Genomic DNA, 23,390 nt, shown 5'->3' with positions numbered 1-23,390 from the left:
GCACTGATGCCAAGCCGCCAGCTGGCTGTGGGTCAAGGGTTGACAGAACCCTGGGAGGTTGTCACTAACCAGACCCTCCCTGCCATCCTAAAGCCTCCCCTCCTGGCCTAGTTCAAACTTGCTAAAAAGGGCTTTCATAAACAACACAAGTCTGAAAACTCTTGAAAACCAGGGCGCTCTCCCCGCCCTTCCAGCTCTGGGGGCTTCAGGAGGGTCTGGGCTGCCTGCCAGCCCCGGGCTCTCCCCAGACTCGGGGGTGGGGGTGGGGGGTGGGGAGGCGGTGCTGTTACTCCTTCCTGCTCGGTCTCCAGCCCGGAGTTTCCTCAGGCCCCAGCCTCCCAGCCTCTCCACCCCGCTCTCCCTTAACCCTTTCCTCCGAGGGAAGGAGGATCGCTGGTCTCGATTCTCCAGGGAGGCTTGGGAGGCGGCAGGGTGGGCAGGAGGAATAGAGAGAAAGGGCCGGTCCCCGAAACCAACCTCCCTCTCCCCCACCCAAGTGCCCCTCCTCCCCCTTCCTCTTCCTCCCACTGGGGAAAGGGGACGGTGGAAGGAAATTAACTTTGACCCCGGGATTCTGGCTCTGGGCCCAAACCTTGGGTGGAAGGCAGAGGTTTCCAGCAGCCTCCCCCCCGCCCCTTCCCTGCCCCGCCGCCTCCCCCCGCCTCCCGCGCCCCTTTAAGCTACCCAGCAGCAGCCGCCAGAGTTCATCCTGGAGGGGCTGGCGGAGTGGTGGAGGGGGAAGGCTGGGGGCGGAGGGAAGGGCGGCGGGAGCCCGACCGGTCCCACCCCCGGCTGCAGCCCCTGGCAGGAAGAGATTGTCGCGGGAGCAGCCGCCGAAACGGACGGAGCTCAGGAAAGCGGGCGCCCGAGCCGCGGCGGGTGGGTCCGCGCGCCGGGAGGACCCAGGCAGAGGCGGGGGCGCGCCGCCGGGAGGAGGGGGCGTGGCCCAGGCGCCTCGGACCCGGGGACCCCGGTGACACTGTCGGCTCCCTCGTTCCCGGGGCCGGCAGGGCAGCCATGCTCCTGTCCGGGGGCGACCCTCCGGCGCAGGAATGGTTCATGGTGCAGACCAAGTCGAAGCCCCGGGTGCAGCGGCAGCGGCTGCAAGTGCAGCGCATCTTCAGGGTCAAGCTGAACGCCTTCCAGAGCCGCCCGGACACCCCCTACTTCTGGCTGCAGCTCGAGGGGCCCAGGGAGAATACGGGCAAAGCCAAGGTAAACAGCTTCTCCCCACCTATCCCTTCCAGCCAGACCCCTCTCCCGCTCCTCTGTCCCCCCGGGGAGACAGGGGTCCCCAGAGGTCCCCCGACCTGGATTTGTCAGTATGGCGGGCAGGTACTGGGCCATCCTCCGGCCTTTCCAGATCTGCAGCCTTGGGTCCTTCCCTCTGGTTCCTTCTTTCTTTCCTGCCCCACCCCTCTCTTGCGTGTCACTTCTGTCCCTCAAGTGCGCTGAGAGAGGCTTGGCGTCCAGTGTCTCCCCCTCCTCCCTTCCTGAACCTTCCCTGGCCAGAGCCCCGTCTCCACAGCCTGCTCCTCCATCTGGGGAGCAATTGAAGGTCCTGCATTTCTGTAGCCTGTGCAACACACTTCTTTGTTCTCTACCAAGACTCTGGAAGGCCCAGGTCTTTCTGTCTCCTTTTAAGTCTCCTTAAATCCTGGGCTGCCCCTTGGAGCCTCTCAGAGTGCTGGGACTGGAAGGGCCCTTAGAGATGCTTCTAGAGCAACGCTGGCATTTTACAGATGAGGTATTGGGGACCGGAGAGGGTAAGGGGCCTCCCTGTGGCCAGGTAGGTGGCCGGTGGGAGGGTGGTGGCAGGGGCTGGGACCAGAACCCAGGGCTCTGGGCTTCCTGCCACACCCTCTTGATGCCCTAGGAAACCTCCTGCAGGAGCTCAGAGGTAGGGGTGCAGTGGCTCTGGAAGGCAGCAGCCCTTGGGGATGGGTGGGAATCTGGGAGGAGAGCTGTGGGCTTTCAGATGAAAGGGCCTGCTGTGTGGAGCTGGACGCTGGACAGGCCGGGTCACAGTGTGCCTCTCTTGCATTTTCTCTGGCTTCTCCCACAAGCTTCTCCTCCACTTGGGCCTCTCAGGTTCCCTCTGACCCCCAATCATGGCCAAGGTCTCCCTCTTCCCCCAGATTTCCTTATCTTATCTTTTCCTGGTAGGAATGCTACAGCCCCCTTCAGCCCCAGACCACCCGCTCCCCCGACACACATCCTTCCCCAGCTGGGTCTATCTCAATATCCTAATTGGTCAAGGCCATGGGTGGGGGAGGCCCAGAACATGCTGGCCAGTGGGCAGTCAGGCTGGAAAGTTCCTCCCTCAGCCCCTGGGTTGAGCAGCTTCGTCAGCAGTTTTTCCAGTTCTGACAGAGGTGCTGGGGGAGGGGAGGGGTGCCTGCCTGGGGAACAGATGTGCAGGAGCCCCTGAGATGAAGACTTTCCCCCCACCCCAACCCCCCAGCTGGGATATGGTGGGTTAATGAGAGGAGTCTTTGGGTTGTTTTGGGTTCTTAATCTTCTTGTTCATTTGAAATACAGCTGCTCACCCTTTTGGGGACTGGCTTTTTAAGGTGTCCCTTGCTTAAATCCTCAGTCAGCTTCTCCAGGCTTGTCTATTCCTGCTCCCACTGCTGCCTCAGGGCTCCCGACTCTCCCTCACATCCCAGGTCCTGCTAATGTAACCAGTGACTTTCTCCATTCCCTCCATCCCGTACCTCATTCCCCTTTATTTTCCCCTGGGGAAAGCCACTGTTTAAGGTGGAAACAATGAAAGAGGGTCTGGGTAACTCCCCCCCTTACTGCACAGAATGAACAGAAGAGATGGTTGGAGGTTTGGAGCGAGAGGGCAGGGAAGGTGGGTAAGGATAAGGTTTTGCTCCAGGAGTTAGGAGATCTGGGCTCAATTTGCTGTCACCAAGTTACTGCTGGGACAGAGGCATATGGTGGAGAGAGTTTGAGATTGAGGTTTGCTACCTTCTGACTGGCTGGCCTGGGTCAAATCAGTTACCTTCTCTTGAGCCTATTTCCTCATCTATAAAACAATTTAATAATACCCACTTCATGGAGGAGTTGTGAGAGTCAATTAAAATAATGCATGCTTATGTAATTTTGCAAATATAGAGAGCTATAGTGTAGAGATGTCAGTTATTACTTTTGTGAACCAGCTGTGTGACTTTGAATGAGTCCTTTTCCCTCTCTGAGTCTCTGTCTCTTTGTTTGTAAAATAAGAGGCTTGGATTGAATGCTCTCTCTAAGGTCCAGCGATCTGATACAGGAAAATTTCCCACGTCTAAGGGTGTCTCGTGGTTTCTGTGTGGAGGTGCTGTGGCTGACCCCAAGTCCCAGCTATAGGGACACAGAATCATGCACTTTGACAATGGCTTTCTCTACGCAGGCTAAGTGGCAGAGATGGCTCAGTGAGATGGACGGTTGCAGGATGGGGAAGGGGAGGATGGCGGTGGCTTGGTTTGTGAGGGGAAGAAGGGTCAAGAAGGATACAGGCTTCCCTGGAGAAGAGCTGGCATGTATTTCTACAATACATGCACTGGTTTTCCAGGAGAATCCCTGTAGAACCCAAGAGTGCCTTTAAGTAGTTTCCTTGTAGTGGAATTTTTTTTTTTTTTTTAATGAAGACATTGCTGGAAATCACATTCCTAGGCAGCAAAAACAAACACTGGGAAGGCCTGGCCTCTCTGAGCACGAAATCAGCAAGTGGAAAGGAGGGTTTTACTAATGATCAGAGTCACCCAAGGACAGGCCCTGCTCAGCCCTTCTGTCCTCCTTGGCAATGATGCAAGGAAGGGTTGGGAGCAGAGAGGATAGGTGACACGTCTGCTTCTCGCCTTTTTGGAGACGATGGATGGAGGTGATGGGGAGCCAGAGACTGGGTTCGGGGAGCTGTGGGACAGGGTGTGGTTCGCTGACTTCGGGTTTGGCTGTCAGGTGGAAGTTGATCTGTCCCTGCCTGACTGACTGAGCAGTACCAGCAGTAAGCTGGAAGTGGCCAGGGGTGTGCTGGAGCTGGCTTCTGCTGTCCCATTGTTGAAACTTCAGGAAGTTTGCCAGCCAGTGGAGTCCCTTTGGTCATCTGAAATCAGCCATAGTGGGAGTATATACATCACAGAAATTGGCAAATGCTCTCCACCGCCTGCCCCCGCCCACACCCCAATGGTTGATGATTAAACACTTACTAGCTTACTTAATTGTGTTGTGGGCATTTAATCCTTCTCCTTTATTTCAAACTTAATTCTTCTTCTATCAAAGTAATACATAATTTAAAAGTCCAATAATTTTTAAAAAGCTCACAGTAGAACACAGTGATTCCCTGCCTCGTCCCTGCCAACTCCCCCTTCAGTGCTCTTCCTCATAGGAAATATCTGCTCTGGTATTTTCCCATCTCCATATCCCTAAAAAAACATACAGATACTGTATCTTTTGATTAATCAATTTTAGATATCTTTTTACTTACCATTATTATAGATGAGGATTTAACACCTTTTATTGCCATCTGCCTTTTCTTCCCAATATAGTTATGTTTCATTTTCTGTTAAATCTATATTTAGTACTTGCAACATTATGCCCATGCTTTTATCATTCACACCTAAGCATTGAAGTGTACTGTGGTTAGGTTTTCTTACTTTTCAGTTTCCTTGAGGTAAAGAACCCCTTAACTCCCTTCCAGTTTACTTGTTTTCCTTTGTACCTATTGCTAATTCTTATAACTTTCAGTAGCTTCAAAGTGGTCTGTCAGTTCCAAATTTTTTCTTGGGGGCATCCTTCTGTCTGGTCAGGTCTGCACAGCTGTCATCCTGAGACTCCTGTTGACTGTCATTCTTGTCACCCTTTTGCCTTTTCTTCTTTGTTAAATGCCTCATTTCCTGGATGCCATGCCTTTCTCTTCTGTGAGTTGGTGGAGCACATCCACCAGTAGCATCATCAGATTGAAAAGATGGTGCCCGGCTCAAGAGCATGGCGATAACTGTGGTCAACATGCTTGTTTCTTGAGTCCTGCTGTCCAATCTGAACTAGTCATCCTCCGTGCCTGCTGACAGTTATTGTCCTAGAACAGTGCTTGGCACATAGTAGATGCTCAGTAATGATTTGTTGAATGGATGAATAGGTGAATAGCGTTTGAGATTTCTCTCCACAATCACCCTGGAGGTTGTCTTTGCTTTTTTCTATGTTGGGTCTCCTTTCTTGGTTTCCTTTCTCGATTTGCTGGAAAATGCTCTCCAGTAGCTTCCTGAGAAAGGATTTATAGGCAGTAAAATCTTGGAATTGCACCTCGGCCTATCTACATTGCATATCTGAAGGTCACTTGGTTAATAGTTTGGCTGGTATCAAATTATAAATGGAAAATTATTTTCCTTCAGAAGTGTGAAGGCACTACTCCATTGACTTTTTGCTTTTGAGATCTCTGAAGCTATTCTGGTCCCTGGTCTTTAGAATATGAAGTTTTTTTTCTCTCTGGAAGTTTATAGTTTCCCCCACTGTTCTGAGGGTTTCCCAGTGAGACCCCTTTGTGTGTGTCTGTCTTCATCCATCGTCAGTTGCTATTGCCGAATCTCTGAATGGGAAGAATGAGTTTCTCTGCACTCAGCGTCCACGTAGACATCGCTATTGGCTTTCCTCCCTTCCTCCGTGGTTTTGTACGGTACCCACACCCTCCAGCACGCTGATCAATCTCTGATCCCAGCACCTTGTCTTTTGCTTTCTACAGAACAAACTCCAGTGGGTGGAGAGGTACTTGCGCAGCCTTTGTGTTGAGGGCTTCCAGATCTAACTGCACCTTGAACAACTTTATCTCAGACCACTTTTTTTTTTTTTAAAGTTCTCCTTCACTCCCAATTTAAGAGTTTCCTTGGTGCTGCCATTTTATTTTTGAGCCTTTGAGTATTGTGCAGTTTAATTTGGGGTGGTTCTGGAAAGCAGAAAATGAATGGTAACTGACTTATGAGAAAGGAGAATCCTAAGTCAGGTGTTAAATCGTAGAGCACCTGATCAAGTACAGAGCAGCAGTAAACTGTTCGGTGGTATTGTTTTAATTTAACTTACAAGTTGACAAACTTCTCTTGAGACATGGGGCGGTATATTTTTACAAATAGACCACATTATTCTGTGCTTATTTTGTTCCTGCCTCTTCTTGACTTTTTCTTCTTTTGGAGAAAAAGCTCTGGGTGGGCTTTAAACAGGAAAATTGTTCCAGGTATTTTCTGGATGTAAATGCCTGTTGTTTCCTTATCTGTTTTTTGCTTTAAGGGATAGACAAGCATCATGGTTAAGACCTCGGACTCTGGAGTCAGAGCGCTGAGTGTCCCAGCCTACTATCTGTGTGCCTTCGGACATGTGCCCTTTCTTGCTCACCTAAAGGGGGATGATAGTAATTTCCTCATAGGGCTGAGAGCAGAATCAATGAGATAATGTATGTAAAGAGCCTGACAGACCCTGACACATAGTAAGTATTCAAAAGACATTTGTCCAGATTTATTATTTTGAAAATTATCTCAGTTCTTATATATCTTTTCCCTTAAAAATATTGACCAGTTAATGGACCAATAAATATTTTAAGCTTTTTGCACAAAGAGAAAGAAATCACCCACAATCTTCCCCAGCACATCTCTTCATTGCTACATATTGTTTTCACGTAGTTAGAATGTGGGGTGCATGGGGTAGGGGAGTTTATTCAGGTCTATGAGAGTTATTCCAGCTGGTCAGTCACCCTTGCCAGGTGGTGGGTACCAGCTGGGTTTCTTGGTAGGCAGGTTGGCGTGGGATGTCCATCAGGTTTTGAGCTGATTTTGGACTGACTGAAAAGGGGTTAGATGTGGGCCTAAGTGCCTAAGTGTATTTTGGGGAAATTCCCTAAGTGCCCTTCGGGGAAAGCATTGGAGGCCCATGGCCTGGGCCTGGTGGAAGAGGTAAGCTTAGGCCTGAGCAGGGAAGGATGGTCTGGGCACAGAGCAGAGGGGCCAGAGTGGTCTTCGGGATGACTGCTGGAGATCTGAAATGGAGCATTTGTTCCATAATGGAACTATCAAGGGAAATTGGGAAGAGTGATGACTGTCATCGATGCGGGGATGTGGAGGGACATGAGGGTGAATGCAGTTGCCAACGGCTGGCTGATTAAGAGGGAGGGCTCATGGTTCCTTGGAGCTCATGGGGTCATGTTGGAGGAACTCAGCCATATAGTGGAGGAACCCAACCTCTCCCATCCCAGCAACTGCTAAAGACTGAGTCTGTGAGCCTTTTAAACATGAGGATCTGGTCTCCCCAGCCAGAGGCCTTCTGGTTCAGCCATTGTGCGTATCTGCGGGGTTCCCCTGGACACTGGCCCGGCAACTTATCTCCTCCTCTGTCCCCTTTGGGCAATGGAGTTACCATGGTTACAGGTACAGGTTGTGCCAGAGACCTTCTGGAGGGACATTAACCAGAATCCCGCAAGATTTCCCCGTGGTCATGTGTAGTCAGCCCAAGGAGGTGGAAAGAGCTCTGGTTTCAGAGTCAGACAGATGTGGGTTGTGGTCCTAGCCCAGTCACTCTAGCTGTGTGTCCTTGGGTCAGTGATATAGCCTTTCTGAGCCTGCAAAATGGGAACAAGCTATGCCAGGCACCAGGCTAAGCACTTCCTTTGTATTAACTCATGGAAGCTTTGTTGTAGCTTCATGAGGTGGGAACTTTTAATCCCATTTTACAGGTGAGGAAATGAAGGCACAGGGAGGGTAAGTAACTTGCCCCGGGTCCCATAAGTTCCTGGTGAATGTGCAATCCCCGTCCCACCAACTGTTTCACAATTCTAGAATGCCAGGCTAGGAATGGACCTTAGGAGGATCTTGTTTAATTGGTCATTTTACAGATGGAGAGACTTAAGCCCTGAGAAGATGATCTGTTTCCCATAATAATCCTAACCTATTGAGGTCAAGTTGCAACTGGAGCTAGGGCCCTTGATTCCAAGCCTGGGTGTTCCCCCTCTTCTTGGGCCTCCTCCAGTCTGTCAGAGCTCCCTGGAAAGAAGTGAGTGTGTGAGGAGGCAGGACTGGGGAGAAGAGGGGCTGGCCATGGGGAGTCATCTGGCTCTTGGTGGGCAGGGGGAGGGCACATGCATGCTTAGTGAGGAGAGGCAGGTCCCTAACGGCTGACTTCCTTTGTGCTCTCTCCACTGGCTTCAGGAATATTTGAAGGGCCTGTGCAGCCCGGAGCTGTGGAAGGAGGTCCGCTACCCAGCAGCCCTGCACTGCGCCTTCCTCGGGGCCCAGGGCCTCTTCCTCGACTGTCTGTGCTGGAGCACCCTGGCCTACCTGGTGCCTGGGCCCCCGGGCTCCCTGATGGTGGGCGGGCTGACCGAGTCTTTCATCATGACCCAGAACTGGCTAGAGGAGCTGGTGGGGCGGCTGCGCTGGGGCCCTGCCCCTCTGCTCACTCCCCGGGGCATCTGGGAGGCCGAGGTGACCCGGGCCTTTGGGGCCCTGGTCTGGATCCGTGGTGACCAGTACTCAGGGGACCTGCTGCAGCTGCCCCCAGCGGTGCAGGAACTGCTGCTGAGCCTCGTGCGGGACGCTGCGGGCAAGGAGGACATCATCCAGTGGCTTGGCCGCATCGGCTCCTCCAACTCCCGCTCTGACCCCGAGCTCCTGATCTGCCCAACCCAGCAGCAGAAGGAAGGCCCAGCCATGGTGTCCGTGGGAGATGGTCCTGGGCCCTTTCTGGAGATGGGAAGCCCAGACAATTCAAAGAGATTAACCAGCCTGGGAGCCACAGGGGCCCTGATCTCAGGCATTCCAGGCCAGAACACCCAGCCGGAGACAGCAAACCAGCTGGTACGGTAAGTTCTGGAGAATCAGTTTGGGTTTTCTGCCCCTACTTCTGCTCCCAAACCCCAAGGAAATAGTTTAGGACCTAACTGGCCTTCCCACCTTTCTGACAAACTCTGGCTTCTTCCAGGGTCAGTTCCAACAACCAAGGTGGTACAGACAGCGCTCGCGAGGAAGGGCCAGTGCAAGCCAGCAGCGGCCAGGACCCTGCGGACCACACACAAGCCTTGTCGCAGCAGAGGCAGGTCCGGAGGGGGGAAGACAAGCTCCCCTTCCAGCCTCCGGTGTCCACACTGGGTGTGTGCTCGCCCTGGAAGGCCTGGACCCCGGGGCCAGCCTTTGGGCCCTTGTGGCCGGGGGCTATTGCCGCAACCTTCTGGAGGATCAATGAACTGCAATCTCTCCACCTGGCCTGGCTCCTGTCCCAGGCGTGCTTCAGTTTCCCCTTCTGGCAGAGGCCGCTGGGCCCCATTCAGTTCAAGCTGCCAGGGCAGAATCCTTTGCCCTTAAATCTGGAATGGAAGCAGAAGGAGCTGGTTCCTTTGCCCAGTGTGGAAAGCGCAGATTGTAGGCCAGACGAGGGGCTGGGAGGAGAGGTGGCCCTCCAGAATTGCCCGAGGCCGGAGACCCCTAAAAAAGTCATGAGTTTGTTGGTGGTCTCAGGAGGCTCAGGGGTAAAAGACAAGACTAGCCCAAGACTTCCACAAATAGGGCCACCTTTGACCTCTACATCCCAACTCCAAGCTGGAAGTGGGCCGGGGGAACAAGGAAGTATGCAGTGGGATTGTAAGGGGCCAGAAGAGCAGCCCTTTCCAGTGCTGCCCACAGGGCAAAGGGTGCCTACCTCTCAGGGGAGGCCCACGGCTCAAGAGGGGCTTACAGCTCAGTCAGTACCTGACCCTCAAACAGTGCCTGAAACTCTCAAAGTGCCCACGGCTGCAGCAATGCCCACAGCTCAAACCCCACGCACAAACCCAGTGCTGCCTGCAACCCCTAAAGTGCCTGCAACTCAGATGATGCCGGCAGGCCATGAAGAACCTGCAGCGCTCAAAGTGCCTTCGGCTGCGACCAAGCCAGCAGCTGAAGCGGTGCCCCTAGTGCAAAAGGCAGCTGTGGGTGAACCGGCACCAGCAGCTCAAATGATGCCTGCAGCTCCAAACACTCCCACAACTCAGAAAAGGCCTGTGGCAAAAACATCACCTGCAGGTCCCCAAACACCCAGAGCCCAGACTGGGCCTGCAGTTAAAACAGGATCTGCAGATCCCAAAGCCCCTGCAGCTCCCAAAACCTCCAGAGCTCCGAAAACGCCTGCAGCTCAGAAGGTGTCAACCTTGGATGCAGCCAAACTCCCGAGTGAGGGCCAGCCTTCGTCAAAGAGCAGTGCTTCCTTCCTGAAGGGCCAAGGGGAGGCCGGAAGGCAGGCGCCCCAGGCCAGCGGCACCTTATCTCCCAGTAGTAAGCACCAACCTCAGGCGGAGGGGCTCCTGGGGGCTTGGGAGGGGGCCCCGAGGCAGTCGCCTCGCCACCCACAGGCGAACAGCACAGTGACCAGCTTCCAGAGGTACCACGAGGCCCTGAACACACCCTTTGAGCTGAACCTGTCTGGGGAACCCGGCAACCAGGGGTTGCGAAGAGTGGTCATCGACGGCAGCAGCGTGGCCATGGTGTGAGTAGCCGCGAGCCTGTGGTGGGCTGGGGGTGCTGGGGACTGGGGCAGGGCGCCCCTGGTGGGGAGGGTAGGGTGTCGGTATCCTTTCTTGACCTCTGTGTATGGGCGACATGGGGTTCAAATGGGGGAAAGATGGGAGGGCAGTGGTGCACCTTGAGAGGCTACTGCATGCCGGGTGGTGTTCATGGAATCATCACAGCCTCCCTCAAACATAGGTTTCTGTTCTCCCTCCTTGAGAGAAGCAGAAACAGGCTCAGAGAGGTGACAAATCTTGCTTAACATCCCAGAGCCAGGAAGGGACCCAGCTGGCCTTTGGGTTCAGATCTGCCCACTGCCCAGGCCCACGGTTTTCCCAACTGCAGCCTGCCTCAGCTACCATGAGGTCTGTCAACCCCAGGCCAGCTGTCAGATATTTAGCCCAAACCTTAAGGCCCGGCACAGATCTCTTCTGTGGAGCTTTCCCTGACCATGCCGACCCTTAGCGATCACCCTCCCTGCCCCGCAATTATGTTGGCATAAATACATGCAAGACCACTTCATTTGCCCATGCAGTATTGTAGTTCTCTGTGCTGAGCACACTCCCAGCACACAGTCAGTGCTCAGTGAATGTTTGTTTGCTTCCAGCCCTAAAGTGAACTCTGCCTTCTTCCTTTTGCCCTGAAGGCCCCCACAAACACACAACACTTGAGTGGACCCAGGGGGTGCTCGCTGTTTGATGATGGAGGGAAGGGAGAGGATATTGGAGGTGCCTGTGGTGCTGATGCTGGAGCCCTGGCATTGCTGGCTGTGCTGCCCCGGGCTGGCTCTGACGGAGAGGCGGTGAGGCAGGGCCATTCCTCAGGCAGAAAGCTGCTCACGCATTACACCCCGCACCCCCAGACATGGCCTCCAGCACTTCTTCTCTTGCCGAGGCATCGCCATGGCAGTGCAGTATTTCTGGAACCGGGGACACCGAGAGGTCACTGTGTTTGTACCCACCTGGCAGCTGAAGAAGAACCGGAGGGTGAGAGGTGAGCTGTCCACAGCCCCCTAGCCCCGCCAGTGTCATCATGCTTTGATTTTCCCTGCCTGTCTGTCCCCACCATGGCATGTCCACTTAGCCCTTCCTCTGACCTGCTGTCTTCTGCCTTTCACCTCCAGAGAGCCACTTTCTGACGAAGCTTCACTCCCTCAAGATGCTTTCAATCACCCCCTCCCAGCTTGAGAACGGCAAGAAGATCACCACCTACGATTATAGGTGTGCCGGTCCGCAGGCCTCCTCTCGTGGTGCTCCGGGGCTTGGGCTGGGCTGGTGTGTCGGGTGGAGTCTTGCCTCACTTGCTCTGGGGAGATGGAGGCAACAGGTCAGAGGGGTCCTGTTAGAGAGGGGGGCGTGGCCCACGGGCCCTCTGTAGGCAGAGGGAGGGACACAGAGAGGAGAGGGCTCCAAGCTTGGCTCTATCTAAGCCCAAGTGACACTCCTGAATTTGAGACCCTGCAGCCCCATTTCTCTTAGTTAACAGGCTTTCTTCCTGCATGAACTATGGGCGGAGACTCAGTGCTTTCTTTGGATGGGACCAGCCCAGGTGACTCCTGGTGCCTCAAGTGAGCTGCTTTTCCAGCAGCTGATTTGGGTGCCAGTCTGGGTTGAAGCTCATGTCTCTAGGAACTGCCACAGTCTTTTCCTCCCCCACAGCCCTGGCCCTGGGAGGAGGTATGTGTGTGGCTGTATGTGGCTGGAGCCCTGGGTGGGCTCTGAAAATGGAGCCAGACTGGCTCCATCTACTAGCTCAAGCCTGAAAGTCTCCCTACTTGTCAGCCCTAAGTACCCACTCCACAACATGGCTGCAGGGCCACTGTGCAGAAGGGAGCCTGAGATGCTGCCTCTGTTGGGGTTGGGGAGTCCCTGCCAAGGTCACTGGCCCTGGGCTGGAGTCGATGCCTGGCAGGTACAGGTGTTGGCTTCACTTAGATACCTTGCATGCCAGGCAGGGAGAAATTCTGTTCCTCCTCATTTTTCCCTAGACCTGGCACCCACTTAGCCTTCAGACCTAGAAGGGCTGGGCAGGGTGGCTCAGGCATCTTTCCTTCAGAGCTAGTTCCCTGAGTAAGTTTTTAAAGTACCTCTTAATTCCAGCCTGGGTTTGAGGGACGATGGCTTTTCTGCGGAAGCGCCCTCTGCTGGGCACTTATGGAATTGCATGCTTGGGGCCGCCGGAATGGCGATCTGCAGGGAATGCCTAGAAGTAGGTGGCCTTTGCTTTCTTTCCTGGTCACAGCCCTCTTTCGAGGAGAAGTGATCCTTGGAAAAGTGGATTTGTTTGCTCAGGTATGTGTTTCTATATGTGTATAGATACACACACATGTATGTATATATGTCTTGGCATGCACGTGAATGTTGAGCATTGGTGAAGAATAATCATGGCATAGTGTGTGTGCACTGTGTGGCAGGCACTGAGCTAGACACTTAAGTGTATTGTCTCATTCAGTTTGATCCTCACAGCAGTATAAGGTAGGTGTTTTATGTCTGTCTTACAGATGTGAAAACTGAAGATGTACAAATGCATGTGTGGATGTGGAGTGCATGGGTTTCCGTGTGCGTGTCTGAGCATGTGTATGTGAATGCGTATGTATAAAATAGGGAGTCTGTGTCTGCACATACAGTTGGGGGAGGTGTGCATCCCACTTCACCCTCCCAGGGGCTCATGGTGATCCCAGATGGCTGCGTAGATGAGGATGGGCTCCTGAACCCTGGCTCCCTGACTACCAAGGGCAGTGTTTTTGTACAACACGCCTCAGCAGGAAGCTGCAAGTTCATTTTCTCAGAGGACTGGGGAGGCAAGGGACTGAGTGCTGAGTGGTTAGCAATTCCCCCTCTTCCTGCAGGTTCATGGTAAAGCTGGCGGAAGAGACAGATGGCATCATCGTCACCAATGAGCAGCTCCATGTCCTGATGAATAATTCCAAGAAACTGATGGTCAAAGATCGGTGAGGCAGCTCCCAGGGGACTGGATTGTTTCTTACCCTCAGATGTCAGGCAGCTCCTGGCAGGAGGGTGTTGGGCAGGGAGAGGCCTCTCGGAGCTGTGCTCAGGGAGGAGATGTGGGTCTCAGCTCCCGTGGAAACACCAGGTGGCAGTGGAATGTCAGTGGATCAAGGGTTCGTCTGTGACCTTTCCTTCTCCATCCCTGGTCCAGCCTGCTGCCCTTCACCTTTGCGGGAAATCTCTTCATGGTGCCAGATGACCCCCTGGGCCGTGATGGTCCCACCCTGGACGAGTTTCTGAAGAAGCCAAACAGGTAATGGGCCAGGCCTCCCCTGCCTCCCAGCCCCTCCTGGGACTGACCAGAAATGTTCCCTTGGTGCCAGCTTTTGGCTGGTGCTTAATAATGAGCAGAGTAATTTGATTCTTTCAGGTCTTTATACTTCCACCCCCATCTGTGCGTCCACAAACCACCTACAGTATGCTTTTACAGTTTCACAGTCTCGCACACATGCTTTCATACGATATGTGTCCTTCCACAACTGCCGTTTTATTGCTTTCCCCAGACGTAGGCCGTGTTAATTCACGTGGCTCACTTTGACATCCGCGTGGTATTCCATCCCATGAGTACCCGACAGGTTTATGGGGCCTCTTGGGCAGCGCCATTCAACAGTTTCCACGTTATGCAGTCGGTACCAGCGCTGTGTGAACAGCCTCATTCTTGTTTCACTGTGTGCAATGGGGGCTGTGTCTGGACTATCTACCTAGTTAGAACTTTTCCCCTTTGATCCTCACGACTGGAGTTAGACAGCCGTGACCACTATCCTCATTTTACACATGAGGAATCTGAGACTCAAGTCCTTTCCCAAGGTCACTGTACTGGTGCTGGCAGAACTGGTTTGCAGTAATTCAGATCCCCTGCCTCCGCCCCCTCCAAGCCACCTAGCTGCCCCCCTCCCAGCTCCCGGGGCCCAGCAGGGGACTGTGGTCAGGACCTGCAGGGCAGGGCACTGCTTCCTGGGCCAGGTCGCCAGTCTCAGTTCCCCAAGTTGAAGAAAAGTGATGTGGTTAAGGTTTGTGTGCTGTGCCCTCTCAAGCCCCTTGTCAGGCCTCCTTCTCTCTCGACCTCCCCCTCACTTGCCCTGGGGTTGGGTTGGAAATACCAGTCATTTAATGCTTATCAAATTAGTGATTGGAAATGTCACTTGGTCAATGAGGTTTTGATTAGTTGAGCCTTCCAAGCACAGATGACTCTCTAACATTGAGGCCTGGCACATGCTGGAGGTACAGGAAGTATCTGTAGGCAGGTCCCGTCTGAGACTATGCCATGTTGGAGGCTGGCCCTGGGCCTGGCCTCAGGGACACTTAGCAATGAGGTGAGGTTCTGTGGGGCTTCCACAGATGTGGTTTCCCCCCTGGATGATCTCTTGGGGCGGGCTTTCCCCCACCTCCTCCATCAGGCCCCTCTGCCCTGCTGTTTCGGTGTAGGTTGGACACAGACATTGGCAACTTCCTGAAGGTGTGGAAGACTCTTCCTCCCAGATCAGCTGGCATCTCTGAGCAGAGTGATGACGCTGACCCTGGGCCCCCAGAGAGTCTGCAGAACGTGGAAGAAGTCAGGGAGGAGAAAGAGGAGAGGCAAGGTGGGGAGCAGACAGAGGGACAGGAGATGCAGAAGCCGGCTGAGGAGGAGGACGACCTGGACTCTTCGCTGGTGTCCGTGTTCAGGGCTGAGTGCCCTTCCCTCTCAGAGGAAATACTCCGGTGCCTCAGCCTCCACGACCCCCCAGACGGGGCCCTCGACATCGATCTCCTGCCGGCGGTGGCTTCGCCCCACCTGGGCATCCCCTGGGATGGGAAGGCTCCCTGCCAGCAGGTTCTTGCCCACCTGGCCCGGCTGACCACCCCCAGCAACTTCACCGCGCTCTCCTTCTTTGTGGGGTTCATGGACTCCCACCGGGACGTCATCCCCGACTATGAAGCCCTCATGGGGCCCCTGCACAGCCTCCTCAAGCAGAAGCCGGACTGGCAGTGGGACCGGGAGCACGAGAAGGCCTTCCTGGCCCTGAAACGAGCCCTGGTGTCTGCCCTCTGCCTGACAGCCCCCAACCCCCAGCTGCCCTTCCGCCTGGAGGTGACAGTCAGCCAAGTGGCCCTGACGGCCGCTGTGTACCAGGAGGTCTCTGGGAGGAAGCACCCCATAGCCTATACCTCGAAACCCCTCCTCCCTGATGAGGAGAGTGAGGGCCCCCAGTCGGGGGGAGACAGCCCCTACGCTGTGGCCTGGGCCCTCAAGCATTTTTCCCGCTGCATTGGAGACACCCCAGTGGTCCTGGACCTTTCCTATGCTTCCCGGACCACTGTGGACCCTGAGGCGTGGGACGGCCGCAGGGTGGCCAAAGCATGGCTGATCCGGTGGTCCCTCTTGGTACAGGACAAGGGCAAGAGGGCGCTGGAACTGACCCTTCTCCAGGGCCTGCTGGGGGAAAACCGGCTGCTCACTCCCGCCGCCTCCATGCCTCGTTTTTTCCAGGTTCTGCCTCCTTTCTCCGATCTGTCCACTTTTGTCTGCATCCACATGTCGGGCTATTGCTTTTACCGGGAGGACGAGTGGTGTGCTGGCTTCGGTCTGTATGTCCTGTCTCCCACCAGCCCCCCTGTCTCCCTTTCCTTCTCTTGCTCCCCTTACACACCCACCTATGCCCACCTGGCAGCCGTGGCCTGTGGCCTGGAGCGCTTTGGCCAGTCCCACCTGCCTGTGGTTTTCCTCACACACTGCAACTGGATCTTCAGCCTCCTCTGGGAGCTCCTGCCCCTCTGGAAGGCTCGGGGTTTCCTGTCCTCCGACGGGGCTCCGCTACCTCACCCAAGCCTGCTCTCCTACATCATAGCCCTCACCTCTGGCCTCTCATCCCTTCCATTTATCTACCGAACCTCCTACCGGGGCTCCCTGTTTGCTGTGACGGTGGACACCCTGGCCAAGCAGGGCGCCCAGGGAAGCGGCCAGTGGTGGAATTTGCCAAAGGATGTGCCGGTCCCTGTAGTGCCTCCCCGTACCACGGGCAAGAGGCCCAACTTGCTGGCGTTACAGCTGAGCGACAGCACCCTGGCCGATATCATCACCAAGCTGCAAGCTGGGCAGAAATTGTCTAGCTCCTCACCCTTCAGTTCGGCCTTTAACTCCCTCAGCATTGACAAGGAGAGTGGCCTGCTTATGTTCAAGGGAGACAAGAAGCCCAGGGTCTGGGTGGTCCCGAGGCAGCTCCGGAGGGATCTGATTTTTGCTGTGCACGACCTCCCCATGGGGGCCCACCAGAGGCCTGAGGAGACCTACAAGAAGTTGCGGTTGCTGGGCTGGTGGCCGGGGATGCAGGAGCACGTGAGAGATTACTGCAGGAGCTGCTTGTTCTGCATCCCCCGCAATCTCACAGGCGGTGAGTCCAAGGTCATTGAGTCCCTGTGGCCCCTCAGGTCCACCGCCCCCTGGTCCAACCTGCAGATCGAGGTGGTGGGCCCTGTCACCATCAGCGAGGAGGGCCACAAGCACGTGCTGATTGTGGCTGACCCCAACACCAGGTGGGTGGAGGCCTTCCCGCTGAAGCCCTACACACACACAGCTGTGGCCCAGGTCCTGCTTCAGCACGTGTTCGCCAGATGGGGTGTTCCCATCAGGCTGGAGGCCGCCCAGGGCCCCCAGTTTGCCCGCCACGTCCTGGTGAGCTGCGGGCTGGCCCTGGGAGCCCACGTCGCCTCCCTGAGTAGGGACCTCCAGTTCCCCTGCCTGACCAGCTCCGCGGCCTACTGGGAATTCAAGCGGGCCCTCAAGGAGTTCATCTTCCTGCACGGCAGGAAGTGGGCGGCTTCCCTGCCCTTGCTGCACCTGGCCTTCAGGGCCTCCTCCAGCCAGGCCTCACCGTTCCAGATCCTGACGGGGGCCGAGGAGAGGCTGACCGAGCCCCTGTGGTGGGAGATGAGCAGTGCCAATGTCGAAGGGCTCAAGATGGATGTCTTCCTGCTGCAGCTGAGGGGGGAGCTGCTGGACCTCCACTGGAGGGCGGCTGAGAAGGCGAGCGAAAAGGCCGAGAACAGGCGTTTCAAGCGGGAGAGCCAGGAGAAGGAGTGGAACGTGGGCGACCAGGTCCTCCTGCTGTCCCTCCCCAGGAACGGCAGCAGTGCCAAGTGGGTGGGTCCCTTCTACATCGGGGACCGCCTCAGCCTGTCCCTCTACAGAGTCTGGGGCTTCCCAACCCCGGAGAAGCTTGGGTGCATCTATCCTAGCAGTCTGATGAAGACTTTTGCCAAGAGCGGCACCCCCCTGTCCTTCAAGGTCTTGGAGCAGTGAGCTGGAGCAGAGAGGGGAGCCCCCACCCCAGGGCCCTGGGCTTTCGCTGCTAGGCCTCCCCCTGCCCCCAGCAGTGCTCTCACAGCCCCCTGCGGGGCCTTCATTGTGCCTTTTGTAGAGAAGTTATTTCATAACGCTTTGCTGAATTGCCTTGAACTGGGGACCAGCATCCCTATGGAAACATCCCCAGGTTGGGGTCTTGGGAGAATCTGCTAAAGGCTGTCAGATATGGGTCTCTGGTCGGGTAGAGAGTTCCCTTATTGAGGCAGGCCAGATTCAGGGTCTCTTCCCAAGTGAAATGAAAATACACACCCACCCTCCTCCTGAATCTGACTCCTGGCTGTGGGAACCACGAAACAGTGTGTCTCTGGACCTCAGAATCGAAACCACATCCCCCTCTCAAACAGAAACCTCGAACGTGGGCTCCTCCCCCGACCTGTTCATCTGGGGGCCCTTTGCCCTTGAAGCTGTCACAGCTGACACAGATCCATGCAGGCTGTGGAGAGGCAGCCTGCTCCCAGTCTGCCCAGTCTGGCAGACCAGCCTAGGCCTGCCCAGCTGTTGAGGAAGGGCTGGCTGACCCGGGCCTCGCGGCTGGCAGCTGGGGTGGAAGGATGGCCAGCCAAGTTGGCACGTCCTGCCCGTCAGCCCAGGAAGGGCAAGGGGGAGACGGAGTCAGCCTACCTCATGTGACTCCACCCAGTGGAGATATTTCCCACCCCCTGCTTCGATGATATCAACCCCCAGGAGTCAAGGATCTCGATGCCAAGTGTGGCATCTCTATCTGAAGAGCTGCTTCAACTCTACCAAGGGGCCCAGGCCTCTGTTTCGGGGGGAGGGTGACTGAAATGAGCAGTCTGGCCCATGGTGAGGTGCTGGCGTGGCTCTACCTCCCGACCCCACCCCAAAGCCCACAGCCCTCTCCTCCTCCCACCGCTGCTATACCCTGCACCCCCAGACCCGACATTGTGTATGACCGCTTTGTCTGGATCCCCGCCCCTGCCCCAGTCCCCTGGACCTGCCTTCCGTGTTGAGAAAAACCTGGGCTCTCTTAGAGCCACTCTGCAAAGACGACTGGCTGCAAGAGTGCGTTTCTCCCAGGTGTGTGCGCCTTCACTCACCCCTCCGAATTGCTGCTGCTGCCGCCGACAGAATGGGTTCCAGGTGGAGGACAGCACCCCGTCCCTCTGGCTGGGCCTCTAAGTAGTTGGATTTCTCCAAAGCTGAGCCAGTCTCCCGGCCTAGCTCAGGTTGCCAAAACACTTGACATTGCTAGAGCCAGAGTAGAACCTGCCACTGAGTCCAACCTGCGTGTTTTAGGAAAGAGGCCTGGAGACCGGAAGTGACTTGCCCAAAGTCACACAGATTGTTAGTGGCTGAGCTGGGACCAGGATTAAGCCTCTGACTCTCAGTTTACCATAGACGGGGTTCAAGCCAGAGAGGCTCTCAAAATCCTACATCCATCTTCTTTCCAACTCCCCGTCTCCCAAATCTTGTAGATGAACTACTTAGATGTTGCCCTTAAACCATTTCTAGCTGTTAATTCTGACCAGGAAAGCATGCTTGGATGACAGCTGAGAAATGGAAAGGTGAGCTGTGGGGTTTTTAGCAGATACCTCTTCCCTCCTCCTCTCCCCCTCTTCCTCTTCCCTCTGAGGGTCTGTCCAACCTCATTCTCCCTCCCCAGTGCTGTACCTATTCCCCTCTGTTAACCACATTTATGATCTTATACCCTTTTATGTGACCTTTTTTTTCATTTGATTTGTCAATAAACGAATCAAAATGGAGCTAGAGTCTAGTTTTTTTTTTTTTTTTTTTAGCGTTAGATTCAATTATGGAAATGAGGAGGGTGGGACGCAGTCATGGGGCATGGCCGCTGCATGTTCCCCAGGCAGACTTGCAGATTTGACAGCCTGGATAGTAACTTCTCAAGTTCGTCTGATCCAGGCTCTTATTTGACAGATGAGGAGACCAGCGCCCAGGCAGTGATACAGCTCAAGGCCACCCCCACCTCGCCCCGGCTGGTTCATGGCAGGGCTGGGTGCAGAGCCCAGGCCGCGGGCCTCACACTAGCGCTCTTCCCAGTTCCTGTCTTGGAAGTGGGCGGGGGAGAATGCAGAGGGATGAAGACTGGTGTAAGAGGGCGGCATCAGTGCTGCCCCAGCCAGGCTGTTTGAATACTGACTCTGTGCCTGCTACCTGTGTGGCCTTTTCCTGAGGCCTCGATATCTCCATGTATCACATGTGGGGTAACAATTCCTAAATTAAGGATGGTGCAAGGAGAATATGAAATAATCTGTGCGAAGAGGCTGCTGTGGTGCCCGGTATGGAGTAAGTCTTCATCACCATGATGGACTGCACGTTCGTGTTTCCCCCAAATTCATATGCTGAACCCCTAATCCCTGGTGGGATGGTGTTAGGAGGTGGGCTTTTGGGAGGTAACTAGATTTAGATAAGGTCCTGGGAGTAGAGCCCCCATGATGAGGTTAGTGTCCTTCTAAGAAGAGAATGAAACTAGATCTTGCAGTCTCTCCACCACCTGATACAAGGAGAAGACGGCCGTTTGCAGCTGAGGAAGTGGGCTCTCACCAGACCCATGATCTGCCAGCACCTTGATCTTGAATCAGCCTCCAGAACCATGAGATATAAACTTCTGTTGTCTAAGCCACCCACCCAGTCTGCAGTGGTTTGTTTTGTTTTTGTTTTTGTTTTTTTTACTTTATTTAAAAACATTTTTCGTGGGGAGGAGGTAAATGGATATTTATTTATTTATATGGAGGTATTGGAGATCGAACCCAGGACCTTGTGCATGCTAAGTATATGCTCTACCACTGAGCTATACCCTCCTCCCCAGGCTTTGGTGTTTTTGTTACAGCAGCTCGAACTGATGAAGACAGTAATGTACTAGCTAACATGTCTCTTCTTCCTGCCCCTGGAACACTTGTTCTTGCTCTCAGGCGCAGAGACCTTCCTAACCCTGGCAAAGCTTCCAGAATTTGGGTCTCCACTTCTTGCTGCTTTTCTCATCTGTCCAAACTTCTGTTCAGCACTGGCAGTGGGGCGGAGTGGCTGGAAGGAACTGTCCTTCCTGAGAGCTCCCCAGCTTACATGGACACCATCACCCAGTATGTACAGAGCATCTGCTGTGTGCCAGGCCCTGTCTAGGTGTGGAGTGGATGGCAGGTGACGGGAGTGGCATGGTCTCTGCCCCTTTGCAGTGCACAGTCAGGTGATGGAGCCAACTTCACAAGCAAATACTGTGTGAGGCGGTAAAAGAAGGAGTGTGGCACAGGAGCCCAGGGTGCAGGGGCCTGAAGTCTCAGCTCACACAGGATCCAGAGAGGTCCTGCCTTCCCTAACCCCCTTCACCAAAAGTAATGCACATGCTCTTAGGACAAGGCAGCGAGTGAAAGGTTCAGAACTCCTAAGTGGAAGATTGAACAGAAAGATGGCTTAGCAAAATCTCTATTTTCTACTCAAGAGGACTTTAAGCAAGAATCAGATCTGACCCACATTGGCTTCTGAGCCCTTGGATAGTGAGATTTCTCTTCTTCACTGTTGAACAGTTTATAAGATCTGATTTGAGATTCCTCCTACTTTTAGAAGAATAGATAAAGAAATTGGTCCACAGCCGAGCACCGTGGGCATGGTGGGCTACTGGTCACTGCTTCTCTCCTTTATATCGTCTCTGTTTTCCCTTCTCTTTGGGGACACTGAGAGCTCAGCTTTCCCAAGGCACTAACAGAGAAATTATAAAGTCCTCAGTAGGCAGATAGTCCCAGACAAAGCGAAATATAAAGAACAACCCGCACAGTATCTCATTCCTATATTTAAAAGTATACAGGATGGTAATCTTATAAAATGATCTGGTGAGATGGGGACCCCCTACGTTTTGCTATACTGTTTTTTCTTAGCTACCATTCATTATGTCCTTGTGTTTCTGGGTAAAAGTGGACATACCTGAAAGAAAGAAGCATTGTAACAGACAAATGGCTACAATAAAACAAAATAAAAATCTCTCCTGCTTTTTAAAGACCGTCCAAGAACACTTGGGCTGTGCACGATTTTTAACTTGTTTCCTAATTCCTATGGTAACAGTAACTTACATATAATGAGTACTTGCTCCATGCCTTCCAAGCCTGTGGGGTAGATACAATTATTTTCTCCATTTTATGGAGGAAGAAAATGAGGCACAGAGAGGTTGGGTAACTCTCCGAAGGTCATGTGCAGCTACTACGTGAGAGACTCCAGTGCCCACCATCTTTACCACTAAGCTCACTGCCTCTCATGCAAGTACATTCACTTTGCTGCTGGAGCTACTTCCCCCCATGAATCTATGGCCTCTCCATCTTTTATTAATGTATTATATAGTGTCAGTTAAGACTTCTCCATTTCAGTTTAAGTCCCGATTAAGATGATTTACGAACTAAAACAGGACCTGGTTTACCTCAGTTGGGTCCAAGAATGATTCTCTTGCCCTGATAAACTTTGAATCGAAGCCACGCCCTTTTTCTGAGCTGTGATGAGAAAACAGCTATTTTGAGTTGCTGCCTAGGCATTCTGTGCTCACACCCAGAAACTGCACATTTAGATGAGGACATAAGTTTAGGACTCCTGCCTCAAATTCCTGCTTTGCTTTTCCTGAGGCACCTTTTAAAATGACCATTTGAGGTTGAGCCTATGTAAAGGGAGCGACCTCCATCCCAACCACCTTATACATAACAGGTGCTTGCTACCACGCTCGCTTGTGACCTGGGATGGAGGACTGCCTTTCCCCAACTCACTGCCTCCCTTTCTCTGCGAGATACCTGCCAATCCCATGTGGTGGCTATGCCTCCTCATCCAACAGATCATAATCTGCATACGCTTAATTTAGTACCAGCTGTGGGTCCCCTGACACACAGGTGTACTATTTTCCCTCAGCTAATAAATGGTGCTGTTTCATAAATTTCCAGTCTTGTAGATGGTGAAAAATGAACTAGGGGAGATTGCAGCAGCTGGATTGCTAAAAACCTGAAAAATCACATTAAGAAATATGGATTTAATTCTAGACCCTCTCCCTCCCCTGGGATCCCCTAAAGGGCTTTAGGCAGTGAAGTTTATTTAAATAGATCACTATGGCAACCCCAGTGTGGAGCATGGATTCAGAGAAGCAAAACTGGAGGCCAAGTGGACGGTTAGGAAGCTTTCATAGGACTCGATCTGAGATATTGGTTGCTTGAGTCAGGATTGATGGGGAACAATGGATGGAACTGATGGATGTCAGTGACTGGATGTGGAGGCTACAGGAGAGGGAGGAATTGAGGATCATAGCTGGTGTTTGGTTCGGGCAACAGGGAGGTTCCATTTTTAGACACAGAGACTAAGGGAGGAAGAACAGATTTAGGGAGGAAAGACTCTAATTTTAGTAGTTTGATTTTAAGGTGGGATGGCCAACGTAGAAGTCTGAGGTTTAGGAGGGAGGTCCTGTGTAGAGACAAAACATGTGGAAGTAGTTGGCAATGGATGGAGACTGGAGCTTCTGAGGGTGTGTCAGGACAACAGAAATCCTAGGGCATAACCTTGAGGGACATCAACCTTTAGGAGATGGGCAGAGGTACAGGAGCC

General features: G+C 53.7%; 1 protein-coding gene across 4 annotated transcripts; it reads left to right on the top strand.

Moving 5' to 3' along the window:
- The first annotated feature begins 278 nt into the window (after positions 1-278).
- Positions 279-19,570, top strand: NYNRIN (NYN domain and retroviral integrase containing). Of its 4 annotated transcripts, none has more exons than XM_074365703.1 (9): positions 279-1,215; positions 8,169-8,821; positions 8,941-10,476; positions 11,359-11,489; positions 11,620-11,716; positions 13,345-13,446; positions 13,656-13,757; positions 14,930-16,875; positions 17,463-17,664. In XM_074365703.1, the coding sequence occupies exons 1-9, from the start codon at positions 1,018-1,020 to the stop codon at positions 17,501-17,503; spliced, it is 4,806 nt and encodes a 1,601-aa protein (XP_074221804.1). In that variant the 5' UTR covers positions 279-1,017; the 3' UTR covers positions 17,504-17,664. The 4 variants fall into 4 exon arrangements, with proteins under 4 accessions (XP_074221804.1, XP_074221801.1, XP_074221803.1 ...); XM_074365702.1 differs by adding an exon at positions 7,856-8,013 and having other exon boundaries at positions 1,082-1,215; positions 14,930-19,570; XM_074365700.1 differs by having other exon boundaries at positions 288-1,215; positions 14,930-19,570.
- Positions 19,571-23,390: the final 3,820 nt, after the last annotated feature.

The sequence above is a fragment of the Camelus bactrianus genome, chromosome 6 (assembly GCF_048773025.1).
Source record: "Camelus bactrianus isolate YW-2024 breed Bactrian camel chromosome 6, ASM4877302v1, whole genome shotgun sequence".
NCBI classification, from domain to species: domain Eukaryota; kingdom Metazoa; phylum Chordata; class Mammalia; order Artiodactyla; family Camelidae; genus Camelus; species Camelus bactrianus.
Note: the sequence above shows the minus strand (reverse complement) of the source record. Positions and strands in the feature narration are given on the sequence as shown.

Excerpts from the sequence above, each read along its gene's own strand:
- NYNRIN (XM_074365700.1), top strand. The coding sequence starts at position 1,018 with ATGCTCCTGTCCGGGGGCGACCCTCCGGCGCAGGAATGGTTCATGGTG. Across the intron at positions 1,216-8,168 it reads AGAATACGGGCAAAGCCAAG|GAATATTTGAAGGGCCTGTG; the intron begins GTAAACAGCTTC and ends CACTGGCTTCAG. Across the intron at positions 13,758-14,929 it reads TTTCTGAAGAAGCCAAACAG|GTTGGACACAGACATTGGCA; the intron begins GTAATGGGCCAG and ends GTTTCGGTGTAG.